General features: G+C 36.8%; 1 protein-coding gene and 1 long non-coding RNA gene across 5 annotated transcripts in view; one reads left to right on the forward strand and one right to left on the reverse strand.

Annotated features, from left to right (window-relative positions):
- Positions 1 to 937: 937 nt before the first annotated feature.
- Positions 938 to 18,120, reverse strand: part of FAF1 (Fas associated factor 1) — a 164,917-nt gene continuing 147,734 nt past the window's right edge. For all 4 annotated transcript variants that reach the window (XM_048061903.2, XM_048061902.2, XM_067001861.1 and 1 more), the window contains 2 exons: positions 16,445 to 16,660; positions 938 to 3,435 (listed from right to left, as the gene is read on the reverse strand). In XM_048061903.2, the coding sequence (XP_047917860.1) occupies positions 3,352 to 3,435; positions 16,445 to 16,660 (300 nt within the window). In that variant the 3' untranslated portion in view covers positions 938 to 3,351. The remainder of the gene's footprint in view (positions 3,436 to 16,444; positions 16,661 to 18,120) is intronic.
- LOC125182577 (uncharacterized) lies at positions 3,327 to 9,637 on the forward strand. Its single transcript, XR_007162599.2, has 3 exons — positions 3,327 to 3,463; positions 5,147 to 5,222; positions 9,503 to 9,637. It is a non-coding gene; the product is annotated as an uncharacterized lncRNA (long non-coding RNA).

Below are 18,120 nucleotides of genomic sequence, written 5' to 3' on the forward strand. Positions count from 1 at the left end.
ACCAGTTCCTGGTTCTGCCTGGCAGGGACTCATCACATGTATTCTGTGGGGGGGCCGCTTTGATTTGTTTGGAAACCTATTTAATTTTTGTTTGTTGTGGATCCCACTCTAAGACACCTAAATCTTCCTGTGAATTGTTTAAGGAGTCTGACCATGAGGCTCAGATAATGAAGTGCTTCAGCCCTTCTGTGAACCTGGGTCACGGTGGTTTCGTTTTTCCCCACATATGGAAGAGTGAAATCATATCACTTTTTAGTAGAAATATTACTGTAATTGAAAATTTATTTTAAATTTCTAATGTCACTGAGTACGTACAGTTTATGAAAGCCAAAGTCCTTTTCTGCTACATTAAAAAGAATAAACAACCCCCCAACACAGCTCCATTAGAAACCCCCTCACTAAGTTTAAGAGCGCGTATGCAGAGAACACAGAGCAAACGCCAGTGCTCTGCGCATTCTCCAATAAAGACTTAGAACAGCAATGCCTACAGGCAGGACGTTTCTTCCAAAGCCAGAGAGCCCCACCTTCACCACCATGCTCTGAAGGCCAATACCAAAGCCAACACATCGTACAGGATTCCTTCCGTTCATTAACAGTAATTCCTAAGACTTAAAACTAATGCGTTAATCACATTAATGATAATCCATTAATGTGAGGAACCTGGAGATAAAAAAAAAAAAAAAAAAGCAGAATCAGGGATATGCTATGCTCTGTAGTAAGTGTTACAGTTTTGGGGTAATAATGAATTACAAAATGAGTCTGTAGAATGACGAGAGGATTAACCATGTCAGCAGAGCACACGAAGTGAATACCACAGTTTAGGAGAGCAGAAAACGATGGCACAGAACATTAACGTTTCTACACAGGGACTGGTTTGCACTGTGGGTGTAATTTGGAAAGGTGACTAGATGGTTGCTTCTTGAAATCAGGCCCAAAGTATTTAAGGACCAAAACCATAAAAGCTTTATTTAAATTGAGTGATACATTTGTGGCAGAATGATCCTTATATAGAGATCTTGGTATCTTTGTATCAGGGGGCAGTAATGCCACCCCTTTAAACACTTCCACTTAATTCTCACCAGAACATTTTGATAAAGACAGTGTATTTTGCAATATGAACAAAACGGGGGAAAAGAGCCCTAAACCAGAATTTAGAACAAAAAGGCCAAACAAACCCTGGGAGCACTGACTTCAACAAGTTCAACAAATATTCAAGCCACATTTAATAACTTTATGAAACTAGTATCAAAGTAAAGAATATATAGTCAAAATACAGAAATAAAGTCGAGCGAGAGAAAACAGCCTGATGAGACCAAACAAAAGTTAAACAGAACAAGTTAATATAACAAGTTCACTGAAAGGTTGCTCTGCTTGTGTAGCAATGTTTCAGCAACTCCTTTCCTCTACAGCCAGCTTAGAAGGAAGAGCTAATCTGAAAAAAAGATATGCATCACTTTCAAATCCTGCTGTACGTGTTACTGTGATTGTTTGTAGAAACAGAGTCACCCCAATTTGCAACCTATGTTAATTTCGTATTTAATAAACATAGTAGATCTTTTTAATAAGAAAACAAAAGTTGAGAATGAAGCACCTGCATTCAGGTTTCCATTACGCATACATTTATCGTTCTATTGGCTATGAATTCTTTTATTTGTGAGCTGCAAATGATTAGGATTTGCTTACACTTCCAAGCCTTTTGTTTGTCATAGATACTTCACTTCTAAAAGTGTCTGATGTAGCACTCACTAATTACAGAATTACAAAAGGTAGAATAAGGCTTTCCCCTGCTCAGAAATTTGCATTTTTGGTAAAGGTAACAATATATCAGCTTCACTAACACCCTAATAATAGGCATACATTGAATTTTATATCACCATCCTTACAAAGAAAAAAATAAAGACTAAAAGATGTGTGCAGTTGCTTTTTGCTTAGTAGAAAATTTTCAAATCAGAACTCATTTTGTTACGATAAGCACTGTGAATTACAACATATAAACATGTGGAAAACAATATGCCAGGCGCTACAAAAGAAAGTTTGATTAGCAGATGATGATTCTGTAGTGCTATTGTGCACTATCCTGTAAGCCCAGGTTTAACAAAAGGGGGGGGGGGGGAGGCAAAAAACCCTACCACTTTTGATGCAGGTTTGGCATGAAGTGTATTTTAGATCTTAGCCTCAGTATGCTTTTCTATGGTTGCGATATTTAAAGTACCAGATTTTTCCACATCAGATAGTAGGTAGTTGGTGCATACATTTCAGACAACAGAACTAGGATTTCTTTAATTTGAGACGGGATCAGTAATCTATTGTTAAAATGTCCGAAGTGTGCAATAATAAGGCAGATTTCTTATTACACCATCTTTTAAGATACTCATTGTTTGATGAAACAAACAAGGTGCTTTAAAACAGCAGAGTAATAGGATACAAACAAGAGCCAGAATGAAGGAAAACCGCTAAAATGGGAACTGCCATTTCTTTCACAATGAGAAATAAAGAACTTTTGTATCTGGTATTTGAAAGGTTTTTAACAGCTGATATTCAATATCAGCTGATTCCTGAAGTGTTGGCGAGATACCAGGTTTCTGGTACTGGCCATTTCTAATGTTATTTAAATATTCACATCATGCAATAAGCAGTTTCACACACTGCAATGTAATGGAAAATACTTCCTAAACTGAATCAGAACTGAGACCCAAAGCAGAACCAGTAAATAAATACCTTGCATATATGTCAAACTATATTCTTCAAACAAAACCTTACATCTTATCAAAGAAGTCAGAAAGTACTAACAAAAATTATATGCTTTCTACTATAATACTGTTAAATTTCCATGGCTGAGAATGTCCCGTTAATTTTTTCTGCCTTTTTAAATTAGGTGACAAAGTAGAAATTCAAACACAGAAATAAAATGCATATATATGAGAGCACTGGCTCGGCGAGATATCAAATATACAGCATTCTAGTGTCAAAAGTACAGGCAGAAATGTCCAAGATTTCTTGGTGAAAAAGGGGCATTTGAGGAGTAAAAATTCTACTTAACAATCACTCACATTTTAACAGTGCATTAATTATAACAAAAGCTGGATGATAAGTGAGCAACATAGTCATAACGTTCAGTGTTCATAGCAGAATTTTATCCTCTGCTTATTTAAACGAGGTTGGAAACATATACTCATGTATGTGAAACTTTAAGTAGCTATGTTTTTTTCAATTTTTTCAGGATTCTTGCGAGAGGCCAAGTTGTGACATTGAGTTGAGATGGATGATAGTACAAGATGGCGTTGATGTGTTCCTCTCGATGCTGTGCCTCTGGCTTGTCAAAGGATGATTAGTCCTACAATCTTGTTTGATCTATTCTTTTGCCTCTAGGAAAAGGGTTTCTTGAGGATACAGTTTTACCTCCAGTAATGATTTATTTGGATCCAGCTGGGTCACCTGTAAAGACAAGAATGAAAAGATAGGTGTAAGTAGACTTTTATGAGCCGCTTATCTTCACAGCGTGGGTTTTCACTGAGAGAATTTTGAGTCCCTCCAGTCAGCGATAGTGGGAATTGTCAGCACGAATTCCCAGAATGTGGTGAAGAAATGTGTTATATTTTGTATTTCTATGTTAATGTTATTAATATTATTTTACATATTGCATATTTGCAGAATCCATCATGTTAATTCCAAGAAGAGTTGGTTTTCTCCCACAAACCAACATGTGAATACATCTGTTTTTGTCAAAGTTAAGATAATTTGGAAGGTTAACCGGATCACAAACTAAGCTGAAAAATCAAACCGTAGTTCCAGATAACTATCTTAAAATTTCCATTGTTCACTAGAGTCTTGACTCCTTGGCAGATTTGTAAAGGTATGCAGGCAATCATTGTGCCGGTGGGCACACAGCAGAATTCCAGTGAGAGTTAAGTGTTGTACAATTTGGAAAATACTAATACAGGCACTATCTGCACCATTAGAGCCAGAATTCCTCAGCATTTGGATCTTAGCACCCAATCCAACAAGCTGCTCGTCGTCCTTAACTATTACTGACGTTCATTTCAGGCACACAAGCAATTCCCAGTTTATAGTTAGAAAAATTTGTGTTGAGGATTCTATTTAGAAATTGGATTGCTGCCTATAGGAAAAGTCTCTTCTACGAAAAAAATAAAATAAATATCACACAATATGATTATACATACAAAATAATGAAGACAAGTGTCTTCTTTGGGTCCGTCAGACATTCACGTTTCCACGTCAGCACTGTGACACCTTTCAGAAGATTACCACAGTGCTTCACACAGAAAGCTGAACGTTGTTTCTTTCAATCTTACCATTTTCTGAAATACTTCACTTTCATTGTTAAACTTATTTTCCTTAGTAACTCTGGTTTAATTTCCCTTACTGTGTGAGCACACTAATTATCAGGAGCTTGTTTGTCAGTAATAGATTATTAGTCTCATACTATGGGTATAAAAAACACAAATCCATACTGATAAACATTTTTTCTGAAGTTAAATTTGTTTATACCTATGATCATATAATGCCACTGATTTCTAAAATTATTTTTTGGAAAAAAAATGTGTCAAGAAAACCAAACATTATGAATTACAAAATGTTAAATGTATTTTTTTCTTAAAAGCATAACTTACTAATCCTGTCACCAATTACCAAAAAAAGTACTGCATCCCTTTCTCTTCTCCCCAGTTAAATCAGGCAAATTTAAAACATATTTCTATTTCCATTGTTTTATTGGATAATTCAAGATAACTTAATATTTAAACAAATATAAAGAGCTTATCGCTTCCTAAGGCCATTGAAATCAAAGTAGTTTCACCCCTCTGCAAAAGAATTAAATAGTAATAATAGATGCATTACTTTGATTCCCAAAGCAGGAACATATTTTCTTATACTTCATGTACCATGGTGAGCTATTGCTAGGTGGCTGAAGAGAAAAATAATTTGTAAAAACACCAGGCTCAATTTTAGGTTCCTATTATCTACAGTCCAATTATGCATTCCTGCACAGATGCTTCTTAAATTATTGAAAGGTTATTATCTTAGAAAGCAAATCTGTTATGTAGAAAACAGCCAAAGTAGTGCATTTAAGTTTGTGATTACAGAAGTATGCTAATTAAGTATCTTGTTGCATTTTTTTATGTTTTAGTATTCTGCTACAGTCTATTGCACTTCAGCACTGGGAGGGAAGTGAACAGGGGTCTCTGCAGTTCACAGCACATGAGGTACTGTGCACCTGAGAGAAGCAATTCTCATCCTCTTTTCAGTTAAAGCTATTATCTAATTACACCTCTGTACTTTAAAATCCTGCAACCTCTTTTTACAATAAAAGGAAGGCAAGAGAGAACCAGAATAAGTCTTCTCCACATTTGACACACACACACACAAGTGAAAAACAAATGTAGGCAACGAATACAAACTTCCAGACTGTAACCATATGGAAACCTACTACTCACTTAAGTGTAATTCAAGATGCATATCCTAGTCTGAACTCTAAGCTTCACAAACTTCAAGTACTTTAATAACAATGCATGTTGTCCTTTCCTCAAAGTCTTTAAGCTTAGAAGGGTAGTTAAAAGCATTGTGGAGTACCTGCAGCAAAACGACTGTGCAGCTTTTCACCATAATTTCAGTGTGCTGCTTAATTCACTGAGGGACAGCAGAGTTTGCAAATGTTTACACCATTACCCAATTAACTAACAATATGGCTCCTGCATCTGTCAACAAACAAAGCTGTTGTTGCTTTGTTTTAGCTCCTTGGCATTTTCTGTTCATATGGGTCGCCATTGTACTTAATTATCACACCATAACCCTTCTGCAGCTTCTACTTTGTTATTTGTGGTTTGTAAATATGATGTTTACTACAAAGAATTGCAGCCTTATTAGCGAATCCACCTCCTACCAAAAGAAATGGTTTCTCTTGTATTTGTACGAAATATAAGACCTAAGATGCTTTGTAATCTACAGTATTTTTGAACAGACGTAGAAACCTAAGAATGATACATAATAGAGATCAAAGGACTAGGGAAGAGCCGTAACCCACAAAGGTGTGCCCAGTGTAGTGTTTTAATGGACTGTATTCACCTCAGTAAATTGGTGTGGGTTGTTTCACAAAGCAAAGTATTAAAGTATCTTTACATTTTGTCTATTTCATTTCACTAGCGTTAGGACAAATTCTGGAATCCATTTTGGTGCTGACGATGCCTTGCTCTGATGTCACTGCATGGGGGTCTTTTCTAAAGAGCCCTGCATGTTATATGTTACATTGCCCCAAACCCCCACACCTTTATTATTTATAGATTTTTTTTCATATTATTGGCACTTATGCAGGAAATCATTTAAGCATGTGTTTATGTATTGAATCGGGTTTGATCCTACTGAACTCACCCGTGGTGCTCAGCTACACGCTTTCTTGATTAAGGCTGCAAAATTCACCAAGTTAGGCATTCAGCATTTGTTAATCAAAAGCCGAAAGCCTAATGGTGCTCTGTGTCTTCCAGTCCTACAATGTCTCTCTTCTTACCAGTCACACACACATTCTCAGAGCCTGCTCACAAATCCCATGGTGATAACAGCTGGTGAGGTGAATGTATTTTAAAAATATATTTTGTGGTTTTGTAAATGTGAATACCTTGTATTATATTTGCATTATAATGAAATATAAAATACTAGCCCTTCAAAAGGGACTCTAAGTTGTTCCAAATTTACACAGTGAGGAGCGTGGGGGAGGAAAGACACAATGTTCAGATGCTGAGAGAGTATGATTTCAGTGACAACAAAATTGCTAAATATTCAAGCTCACAGGATTCTGTAGAATAACACATTTAGGATTGTCCCGAAGCCAAAGCTAATAGTATCTCCGGGCAAATGACTTTCTACACAAACTTTGGCACTCTCTTCAGGGAAAGAGACTTTCTATCAAGGTGACCAGTGAGTGGTAACAGGCCCTTATTTCTGTCGGCGTTCTATCTTGCCATTGAGCAATCAGTTTAATTGAAATATGTTTCAGTTGGTAAAATGGTACTTTTCTTCCAACCGTATATACAGTTTTACAGGGCCTCTTGCTTTTTTTGCAGCTAAAATTTAATCTTTTCATTTGAAGAGCTTCATTACATAGCCTATGCTGGATTGGTGCACAGTAAATGTATTACTGTAACAGGTATTTGTTTAAATGACTTATGTGATCATTATTACAACTAAGCACTAGCCAGTCGGTTTAAAGTACTCCTGCAGCACTTTGAAGTTTGCATGATTTACGGCTGCACAGAATCAAAAGATAGCAATGTTACCTCTTGTATTTCTCTTGTAAGAATGTGGTAGCTACTTACACTTTATTTTTCAACAAATTCCCCCTTTTTTTTAAGGACCCAATAGTGAAAATTATTACTAGTTTAAACATGGTGAAAATCATTACTAGTTTAAACAACATTTTAATACATCTTTGTAGCAACATCTTGTTCCTTCCAGAATAATTTTTGTATTATTTCTGTCTTCACCTTTGCTGACCTATCTGTTCTACTACATGCTCACATCCCGCACAGCTGTACTTTTACCAGTTCAAAGGTGTGGTTCCTTACCTTCCCAACTCTGCAGGGAGAAGATAAAGAAAAAAAATGGCTTAATGCCCAGGAAGGTCATTTAAAAATAAAGAATCAAATACACAATTATTATGACACTTACACAAGCAGTAAATATCACACCCTTCACCTTTCTCTCCACCCTAGGACAAGGATCTGATTCCTGAGTAGCACAGCCTCTATACCACTTACACACGCATGAATACATTTAATGAATCTAACGGACAAAGAGTTCTTTTACTCTGTTTCCTAATCCTCCTAAAGTATAAATGCAATAGAAATTACTTAAAGGCACACCTGGTAAAGCACCAGATCTGTTTAAAAAACTATATTTTCAGAATGACACAAACAAATACAGTGAACCCTTGTCACATACTGAAATATCTACGGGTTATAGGGATAATATGCCCAACTGGTGCCACAAACAAAAGTAGGGTTACTTCACAGAAATATATGCAATTAGATCTGGTTTAGTTGAATAAACTTCAAGATAATTTACATCTGAATTGAAGAAAGCCGTCACAAATAAGGAAAAATATGTCATAGTAAAAGACTTCGAGTCTCATTCTAAGTACAAAGCTTTAAGCCAGATATACCACACTCTTGATCCTGTTTCACTGAAGAGAAAAACAGTATTTCAGATTGAGCATATTTAAAAAGTATATTTACTAAGCAAAGTAACGGATACTGATAAAACAGAGAACTGTGATCTTGTATCCTGTACTCTGAGCGTGCTTTCCACTCTTAGAAAAGCCGTACAGAGATACCATCTATCTTTACATAGCATAAACTGTCAGTGACTTAACATAATTTATATAAGGAAAGAATTTGCTGTGTAGATTCTAAGCAGTAAAGGCTTATATGATAAATCTGACTTGCATTACTTGTCTTTCTAGAGAGTAAATTAAGAAAAAATAGCAACTGTGTTCTCCTTGGTTTTAAAAAGTAACAAGCATAATGACAGGGCATTGTGAATAATAAGCCTGATGTTGCTGTATTTCTGTAGCGAGGCCTGGACTATTTGGTGCTTTTAAAAGTTCAACATTATGAATTCATGATTCTGTGTAAAATTTGATTGTTTTATTTGGGAAAACTAATTTTTATTTTGTTTGTAGAGCAAAGTTTAAAAGAACACAAACTACAAATCATTATTACACCAAATAAAATCCTGGATGCTAATTATGTTTAAAAAATATCATTTTTTTTAAACAAAAATCTTATTGCTTTTTAACAGTTGAGAGTGTAAGAGATCTGTAACTACAGATTATCTACCTTCCAATAAAAGCCACTAGGAAATGCTGTCTACAGCAACCCCACCTGGGTAGCTGTGGGGTCTGTGCTTCTCCTTAGTCCTAAAATCTGAAATCTTGCTTCGTGTTCAGTCCTTTCCCTTTTTAGCCTAGCCTGTTATGTCCAGAATACATCCGAGTACTAACGTGACTGAATGTCTGTCTGTATTTATTTCTAAGAACTAATGTCTATAAAAAATCACTAACTAGAAGACTGCATCTTCCTTTAGCCGTACTTTCAGTGACAAAGTAACAAACACACATACAGGGCTTTTTCTTCTTGGCAGGAGAAGTGAAAACATCCAGGTATTTTAATTAATTACACTCTCTTTGAATAATACGGCTTTTGCTGATGTAGTGTTAGTGGCATGAAAATATCACCAAAGTTGCCTTCTGCGTGGAGGAAGAAGGTAGTGGTAGGGTCAGTGCCCGAGTCAGGCGAGCTGCCAGCAGGGCACAGCCCGTGCTGCTGTCGCCAGCCCCAACAACATCGAGACCAGCACCGCAGGGCTCCAGACTTTGAGGGAAGAGGAAGATGCTGTAAAGCTCTCCTCAGATTTTCTGTTTTCCTCCCTTCCTTCTGTTTAGTTTGAAATCGATGATCTGTTTAGTAATTTTTTCTGTTTCTTTTTTTCTCAGAAAAAAGAGAAGCTGATGGAACCCCCTGGCACACCTCTCTCTCTGACAAAGGACCCACAGGCAGAGGAGCTCCATCACCTTCACACTATTTACTTTCAGTTTTCTTGCTGAGCAGAGGAAAGATTTAAATACTGGCATTTACAGATCAGAGCATTTGTATGTTAACCGTCCCTTCTGCTGTGCCAAGGAGCAAAACAGTCTGTTATTTGTGGGCACTGCTGCCAATGTGCTTTTATCAAACAATTCATGCATTTAATTATTTTAAAAACGTGCTAGCTCCAGAGATGACAGATCCTGGCCCCAGAAACACTGTAGCTTTCACTGTGGATATTGATGATGTGCTGAATGAAAGCAAGACAGCCACACCTCCTGGAAGGCTGAAAACATATAAATACATTTAGTGCCTCAAATGTACTGCAAGAACTTTGCTTTGCATATGTAGGTCCCAAAGGGAATGGGTAGGAACACAGCCACTCACCGGAGAGCGATCCATGATTGCATTCATGTGCATGTAATTATAACTGCATGGAAAAACGATCCAAAAGGATTTTTATCAAGTTCAAAGGCTTAAGATGTTCAGATACCACAATGATAACTACAGTATAACATTGTGATTGGTAGATAGGTAAATAGAATGAAAAGCGCGCCTAAGACTGCTTTGGTGATTGAGTCTGATGTATTACTTATGCAATTACCAAAACAGCAGGAGATCATTAAATTTTCTGGTAACCAGACACAGCTTTCTTAGTATCATACTACTACAAAGGCTCTTTATTGGTATTTTATCATTACATTTTCTTCCTACAAGGGGAAAAAAAAAAAACCACAAAATTGACATAAAGCATGAATTCTGGGAAAAAAAGTACAAAATGTCTTAGGGCTAGTTTATGCTGGATGATGCCATATCCAACAGCAACGCTCTGCTGCTTAACTAAGGCATCTTCCTGTGAATAGTAACATGCCTTCCCTGAAATAAATGTTTGTAAAATGGTGCAGTGCTGAATAAAAGAATACTTTTGGTCAGAGGGATGTGCTTGGGTGGAATATATTAATCACGTGGTTGGCATTAGTCACTGGGTTAACTAATGAGGATGACTCAACTAAGAGCTCACAAACAGCATTGAGTATTCAGTGCTCTGTTGAATGCTGACTTTAGTGAGTCTTAAGTAAAGCAGCTCATCCGAAACACACACCTATTTGCTGAAATTAAACATTCCCTGTATTCAAGCAGAGTTGTCATACAAGATCAGAAACTATGTTCACGTATAGAATGTAAATCTTTTTAGAGGAAACTTACATCCATGGGGTGAGGAAGGCATTCATTCCCTTCCATATCCTTTCAGTGACTTTATACAAGAAGGAATTTAATCTTTCTCTTTGTATATCAGTTAAGCAAACACCAGGTCTGAAGAGGCAGATCAAGTCTTTCTTTCTTGGAAGAAAATATTATGAAAAAATCTTTCTGCAATACTTTTTTTTTTTTTTTTTTACTACGTATACAGAAATTGTATTTGCACAAAAATGGACATTACATTTCAAGGTTGAAAATATACTTTCTGATGTCACACAAGTACTGCCATCAACTTCAGTGAGTATCAACTACTCCCTTTGTAGGTGCTGACCAAAAGAGCATGACACTACTTTGTGTGAGCAACAAACTTGTCAAAAGCAACAAAACCTAAGGGTTGCACACTCTTCAGTGTTCTGCTTGCAATTATATGTGCTCTAGTCCTCTGGAATTCAAAATTAACCAGTCCAATTAATTGTTCTACTGTTACCAGTCAACAGAAGAACGATCAGAAATCATGCTCCTAGAAGAGGCACGGGAATATGCTAGTCTGGTATGGCCAATTTACTTAGACAAATTCTCCGTGTCTTAACTAAACTAAACATAAATGCTGGAATAAATAAAATAACATGTCCTGAAAGAGATGAAAGGCAAGGGTGGGTAGTATTGACTTAATGACAGCTTCAGCCAACAAGAAGAGGGATGCCTACCTTTGTGCTGTGACCTTCTGTAAACTAGATCATAGTTGATAATTACAGGACACCATCAGACTTATTGCCTTGAATAATTCTAAAGGATTGTGAAATTAAACAGATGGATACTATTTTGTGGAGTAGGAAATACAAATACCAGTAATTTGAGATTACTGGATAAATTTGGTGAATTATGTTAAACTTTCCCTGAACTTATAAAAACATTATACAAATTTCTGAACTTATCAGAAAAATACTTTATTTTTCTGAAATCCTCCTTGGCCACCAGACAGCTGTTCAAGCTACTTTCCCAATTTATGTAAATGACTAGTTACTAATAATGCTATTGGGTACACTGTGTGAATCCTTTCTCAGGAGAACATCTTTCTTCCTTCTTTCCATCAAGATGATGATTAGGGAAAAGAATGTCAAGAACCAGACATGGTCCTGAACATGTATTGCTTTCATAACCTATTCAATGAGTTTGAATGCCGCATTATGACTTTAAAAGTAGATTATCTGAATGCATTATTTGCACTAGGTGAAATGCAGAATAATCCTTACAAAGAAAGGCTAGAATGGACTGAGATGCACAAAATTGCTAACCTACCTAACTCAGCAGTACAGGGATCACGACCATAACATTACAACACCAGAGCACAGTCACCTGTTGGGATGATCATGTGTGCAGAGCACTGCAGCTAAACTCACCATCCCCTGGCATTATTTCCACCACTGCGGGTGTCAAAATAAGATTACTCCTGCCAGAACGCAGGAAATGAACAATCACATTTGGTTTTGGAGGGATATCTTACTCTGTATTTCTGTATAATATTAAGAATAGTCTGGCATTGAATTTACTGAAATCCTGATTGTACCTAATTTAAATTGATGTGCAAGTTGAGTTAAATTCATTTTCTATGGTTTCAAGGGAGACAGATTTTGTTTCTGTTTATTTAAACTGATGTTGGAATTGGTTAATTAAAAGGATTTAAAAAATCTTAATACTCTAAACAGAGCAAACTGGTTCTGAATTATTAAGCAACATTTTAGATGCATTTAAATAACCTTAAGTGACTTAACTGCCACCTGATCCTAAGCTGTGGCTCAGAAAAATAAAATGTGAAATACTGTAGAAGTCTTGGCTTACCAGGGCTTCCAGATACAGTAAATAAAAAGCTTAAGTCTCTGACAAAGCATCTGCAAAAGGCATATCTCAAATACATAACTAGTGCTCCACCTCAAGGAGAAATGAGCAGAAGAAATTGTGGGCTGCAGCTGAATTTTCAGACAAAATTAGTAAGCTCAGTCTTTCAAAAATAGACTTTCAAATGAGATGGACTCAGGAGAGCATGCCAGCACCTCACTTTCTGTCATGTACTATAAAACTTCCACAAACCTATCATTAATCCTAGCAGCACCAGTTTGGGTGAATTAGTTCTGCACATTCTTCCCACAGTTTCAACTAGATATGGTACACTTTGGCTTCTTTCCTACTTGTGGTCAAATGCCTAGGCCACAAGATGTTAAAGAATTTTTGGAAGACTTCTGCAGACCTCCACTGAAGGAAGCGAGGAACTGATCATTCAGAAGGTCTACAGGGTGCTGGGAGAAGACACCCTACCGAAAGCAGATTGAGAGGACTACTGAAATTAGTGTTTGGGAAGGTTTTTAGGAGAAAGGGACTTACTTGAAAGGGAGAAGGTTGACTGAGCATGCTAATATGCTTGGTGTAAGCTCTTTTTTGTTGGAGTTGAATGCATTTTGAAGATGAGGGTGACTGTTAGAAGAAAAAGAACTACAATTCTAAAATCAGCACACAAATTTAACCAGCACATACATTTGCTTCCATAAAGCCTTTGCAGGTGCATTTAAGAATATGGCAAAGAACTTGTAATACAGCTTTTTACTCAGAAAGATGTGCTTACCAAATGTTTCCAAAGTTAGAGGCAGAAATTACCTGCTGACACAGGTTCACTCGTGTGGAATATGCTCGTCAGTACGGTACATAGTTCTGCTTTGGTTAAGGTACTGAGAAAGGAGGTGGTTAATATCTAATTTCCGTGCTAGTAGAAAGAACAGTCAGTGACAAAGACCCAATAACAAGTCACTGCATGTGCTTAAATGCTTTGGAATGTCACTGCTGCTTTAAAAACTACAAGTAGTGTCTAGAAAAGGTTAATCTGTGTATTTACTCATGTGTAGAAGTTTGTATTTACAGTAGGGTTATGATACCAACTTCAAGTTAGCTAAGGATATCTGTGTAAGCAACTGGAACATAGAACCAAGAACTAATGAATTTTTATTTACCAAAGAAGTAAAAATACTTCAACAACATTGTATCAGGACTGACGGCTTTGAAAAGCAGATTTTGAAAAGCAAGTAAAAAATGTTCTGACAAGTTTCCCACAAGAAAATGCTCATTTGATTGAAGATAATCCCCTTGTTTTGATAAGACAAACACTTCTGGGGGTGTGTATGTTATTGTAATATAGATTAGGATAGAAGAAAAATGATTAACTTGAGAAGAAATGTTTTCGTCTTACTGCAGCAAAAATTCCAGCAAAGAAATTCTGACATTTTCAAAACTATTTTTTTTTCCCAAAAAGTGTTATAGGTTAAATACAAAAGGACATTTTTAAATTCTATTTTTTCTGGAGCACAAGCATTCCAAGTATTTTGTTCTTCTTTCACAAATTTCACTGGATGCCTGTGATATATATCATATAGCAGAAGGGTTTTGAATGCAACTTACAGTGCATTTTTAAGAGGCTGTATAGCATGAAGCCTAAGGTAACAAATACATACTTTTACCATACTCCCAATGCATTCATCAGTATGATTTTTTTTCTTTTTCCTTTTTTTTTAAACAAACAAACAAAACTCTTCTCTCTGTGGAGTTGCACAATTCCATCTTTCCAAATCTGTGGAACATGGCAGATGTCATTTATAGTTAGCAAACCCCTGGGGATTATTTTTTGTCTGTTGTAGCTCTGGTGGTCACAATGGCAACCAGATTCATACACGGCCACCGAGTCAAATCAGCATGAATCATTTATGCGACTCCTCATACATGGCATTATTAGGTTGGAATCATAGAAAAAGGATGACAGGGTCTTGCATCCAGTGCAACAGACCAACAGCTCTGTATCCTGCCATAAAATTCGCCTTCCTTTGCCTCAGCATTTTCTGCCTTTAAGTTTCACAAATTTACTGACACTACCATCCCATTTTAATTTAATGGTCTTTTTTCTTTTCCATTCCTTTTTTCGCTTCTTCTCATTTGAGCCATCTGATCAATTTTTGAGTTTACAGAGGACTAAAATTAATGATGATGACGATGTGATTGTTTACAGAAACAGCCAGTCTAAACAGAGAGAATTTAAAGTGTAGGAAAAAAAAAGAATAATATATTCATAGGTTGATTTTTTTTTTTGTAATAACTATGTACTAAGACATAAATACGTTACAGGCAGGAAGGTATGACTTGCAGAATATTTAAAACACGTGAAAACATTGTTTAGACTGTGAAAGATTGTTGAGTAAAGTGAATGATACTGGAAACTTAGATGACTTCCAGTCTTTGGTTCCACTGGAAATGGTATCACATGCTTAAGGAGTAAAGTTAATTAGTGATTAATGAGATTCTTGAAATGCTTCTTTTCAGTCTGACTGATTAGGATTCTCAATATAAGACAAGGTGGAAGAAAAGCTGTAAGCACTACAATCTTGTTTACAGAGTTATGCCAAGAATCTTCAGAAATCACATCCACTCTCAAGGTCATAGCTTGTTAAAGACATTATTTTCTTCCCCTTTTGGAGTACTTGTGTCACTTAACATAACTTACAAATAGGATGATAAAGCAACAGGCTGCTGTTACAAAACAGTACTGTAAACACGCCAATCAGAGCTCTGCTCCTAGTGAACTTCCTCCACAGGCAGTGATAAGAAAGAAAATGGAAAAGCAACCCAGATACTGAGCTCCTTTGACGAAAAATGGCTTAACCAGTCACCTGGAGATTCCCCCGGACAACAAAACCCCTGCTCCAGCCCAAAGCTGCCCCAACTCATTTGCAGTACTGGAGGAAGCACAGCCAAAAAACTGCTGAACTTCACCCATCACTGCTTGGCTCAGTTTGTACTGTCACCTCTGCATCACCCCATTACCTTCCCCTTTTACGCAGTGCCCTCATATAATTGCTGCACAGTTGGACCCACTGACTTTTACCTTTGCTGTAACCATGACTAGTTAAGAAATGAAAGTTAAACTGCAATAGAGCAGACAACACACAGTTATATCTTAAGGGAAACCTGGTAACGAGCACATAAATATCTGTTGATAAACCAACAGAACTGAATTTGTTTTTGTAAGCAGTAAGTGGTATGACTTTGAAAATCAGTCACAGCAAGTACATCGTTAGAATTTGGACGCAGAAGGTATAAATGATTACTTGGTTGTATGATGTAACAGGTGATGAATAATTCATTACAGTTAACTGATTAGCTCGTAACCATTTATTATCTGACACTGAACCTTCCTGCTCATAACATAAAATTGGAATAAAATGGCAAAAACAACAACCAGAGAAATACCAGTCTATACCAGACCTAAACAGCATACTAATATTGATGCTCTTTCCTTCGCAACATGACGCGAGCGATGCTGGCTCACAGTCAGAGCACATGGACAGTTCTCACTGAATATGATCCACAACTCGTTTGTATCAGAAATGAAGGATTTTTTAAAATGTCACTGGAAACAGATTTCACAGTGCAATTTTGTATGCAGCATATGATAGCACTGTTAGGCTAGCACCTGGCTTGCTCATAGCCACGGAGCTTGGGCCACACTCTAACATATTCAGGCACAGCTTTTATTTTCTATGCTATAACATACTGGTCATCTAAACACACACAATTAAGAAGTAGTGATATTATTCCTGGAAGGTGCATTTACTCACATCTCTCCTTGGAAAGGTGCCCAGCAGCTTGTATTCCTCCCAAGGATATCCCTTGGAAGCTACAAAATCAAAGACAACCTGCAGCTTGCTGCTGGCCAGGAAACGTCGCTCAAAGAATTCTCCACTGGGTGTCCGAATACGCAGTTTGCTGACTGACTCGGTGCTCTCCTCTTTTGGTTCTGGAGGCAAAGATTGCTCAAGAGAGAGCCTGATAGCCTGAGGATGGAAAAATAACCATTTAGGTTGCAATGCTAACAACAGAAGAAAAGGAAAGAGCTTTTCTGTTCATGTCTTCTAGAATTTCAAGATGTACCATAGTTGTGCTTTATATCTCAACGACAAAATCATTTTTATTCACTCCTTAATAACAGCTCACCAGACAACTAATTAAAATAAATCCTTCTTTATAACACATATTATTAGGTCTACAGTTAATGCACGATGGGGATAAGTAATTTAATCATTTGGCAGAAAGCCTTGAAAAATTTGAAAGAGAGAATAATTGTCAAGTGGCCAATTGCTTCCTTAAACGGTATAAATTGAAGGCAGTAAAAGTATTTCTTCAAATGCACTTATTATCAAATTGCCTTCCTCTTATACAGAGTAATTGACCATTTGTACCAAAGACAAGACCCTCAGTGGCAGTTCAGAATAAAAAGAAATATATGCAGGAGATCTACTATAAATAAACTAAAACACTGTTAGACATGATTAAAGATATCACAAATGTGTATTAAATATAGTGTATGTACAAAATTTGGAACAGTCAAAGAAGGAGATTGGGAGTAGAGACATGGGAGCTTTAAGATTTAAAGAAAGCAATTATTATTATTACTACTTGCAGTAAGACTACTCCAAGCACAGGTGTGCACATCTTCTGAAACAACTTGCATGCAGCCAGCCAGCACTGTAATGCCCAGGCTGCACCATGCAGCTAGAAATGCATACGCTTGTCTTCCTGCTAACACTGTGCATATTGCTGACGTTAAGACTTTAAGAGCAGGACCCAAGTCTGTGTTCACTGGCCTTTGACTCCGGGAACTACAACATTAACACTTTGATCAGAATTAAAAGCAAGCAAACAACAACAACAAAGCCTAACATTAGACTGCTGCCATAGGTGGGCTTGATTTTCAAGGGTATTGAATGCTTGGACAGAGGCTGATTTCTTTTAAAAATTAGATCGTGTTTAGAAAGCAGCCTTGTTACCGTATCACCTTACTTCAGGCAGCAGTTAATGAGAATCTCAATGAGTGCTAGAAGCAGAATAACAATTCCTTCCCTACAATACACCTAAAAGACAGTATTCCAAAACGAAGGGGCAGTCACACGCTGCTTTGCCTAGAATTTAAAGGAACTTTCACGATACACAGTTGATATTTATGCCTTTGAAAATCTCCCCAAGGTCATTTAGTAACAGATATTGATTGAGGATGATTGCAGTAAAGAGAAAAGAATGGGCAGAAGCAAGATTATGAAGCCTTTTAAATAGTCTACTTCTTGCACACGAACCTCCGAGCAAATTATAGCTCAGTATAAATATTTATACATAGAACTTGAGTTCATTTTTGCTCATCTACTATGAGATTATATTTTAAATAGATTCTATTTTAATTTTCTCTCTCTCCATACTCAACCACCTGCTTACTGTCTTTCTGTTTTGACATTTCCCCACA

Source organism: Anser cygnoides, chromosome 8 (genome assembly GCF_040182565.1).
Source record: "Anser cygnoides isolate HZ-2024a breed goose chromosome 8, Taihu_goose_T2T_genome, whole genome shotgun sequence".
Classification (NCBI taxonomy): domain Eukaryota; kingdom Metazoa; phylum Chordata; class Aves; order Anseriformes; family Anatidae; genus Anser; species Anser cygnoides.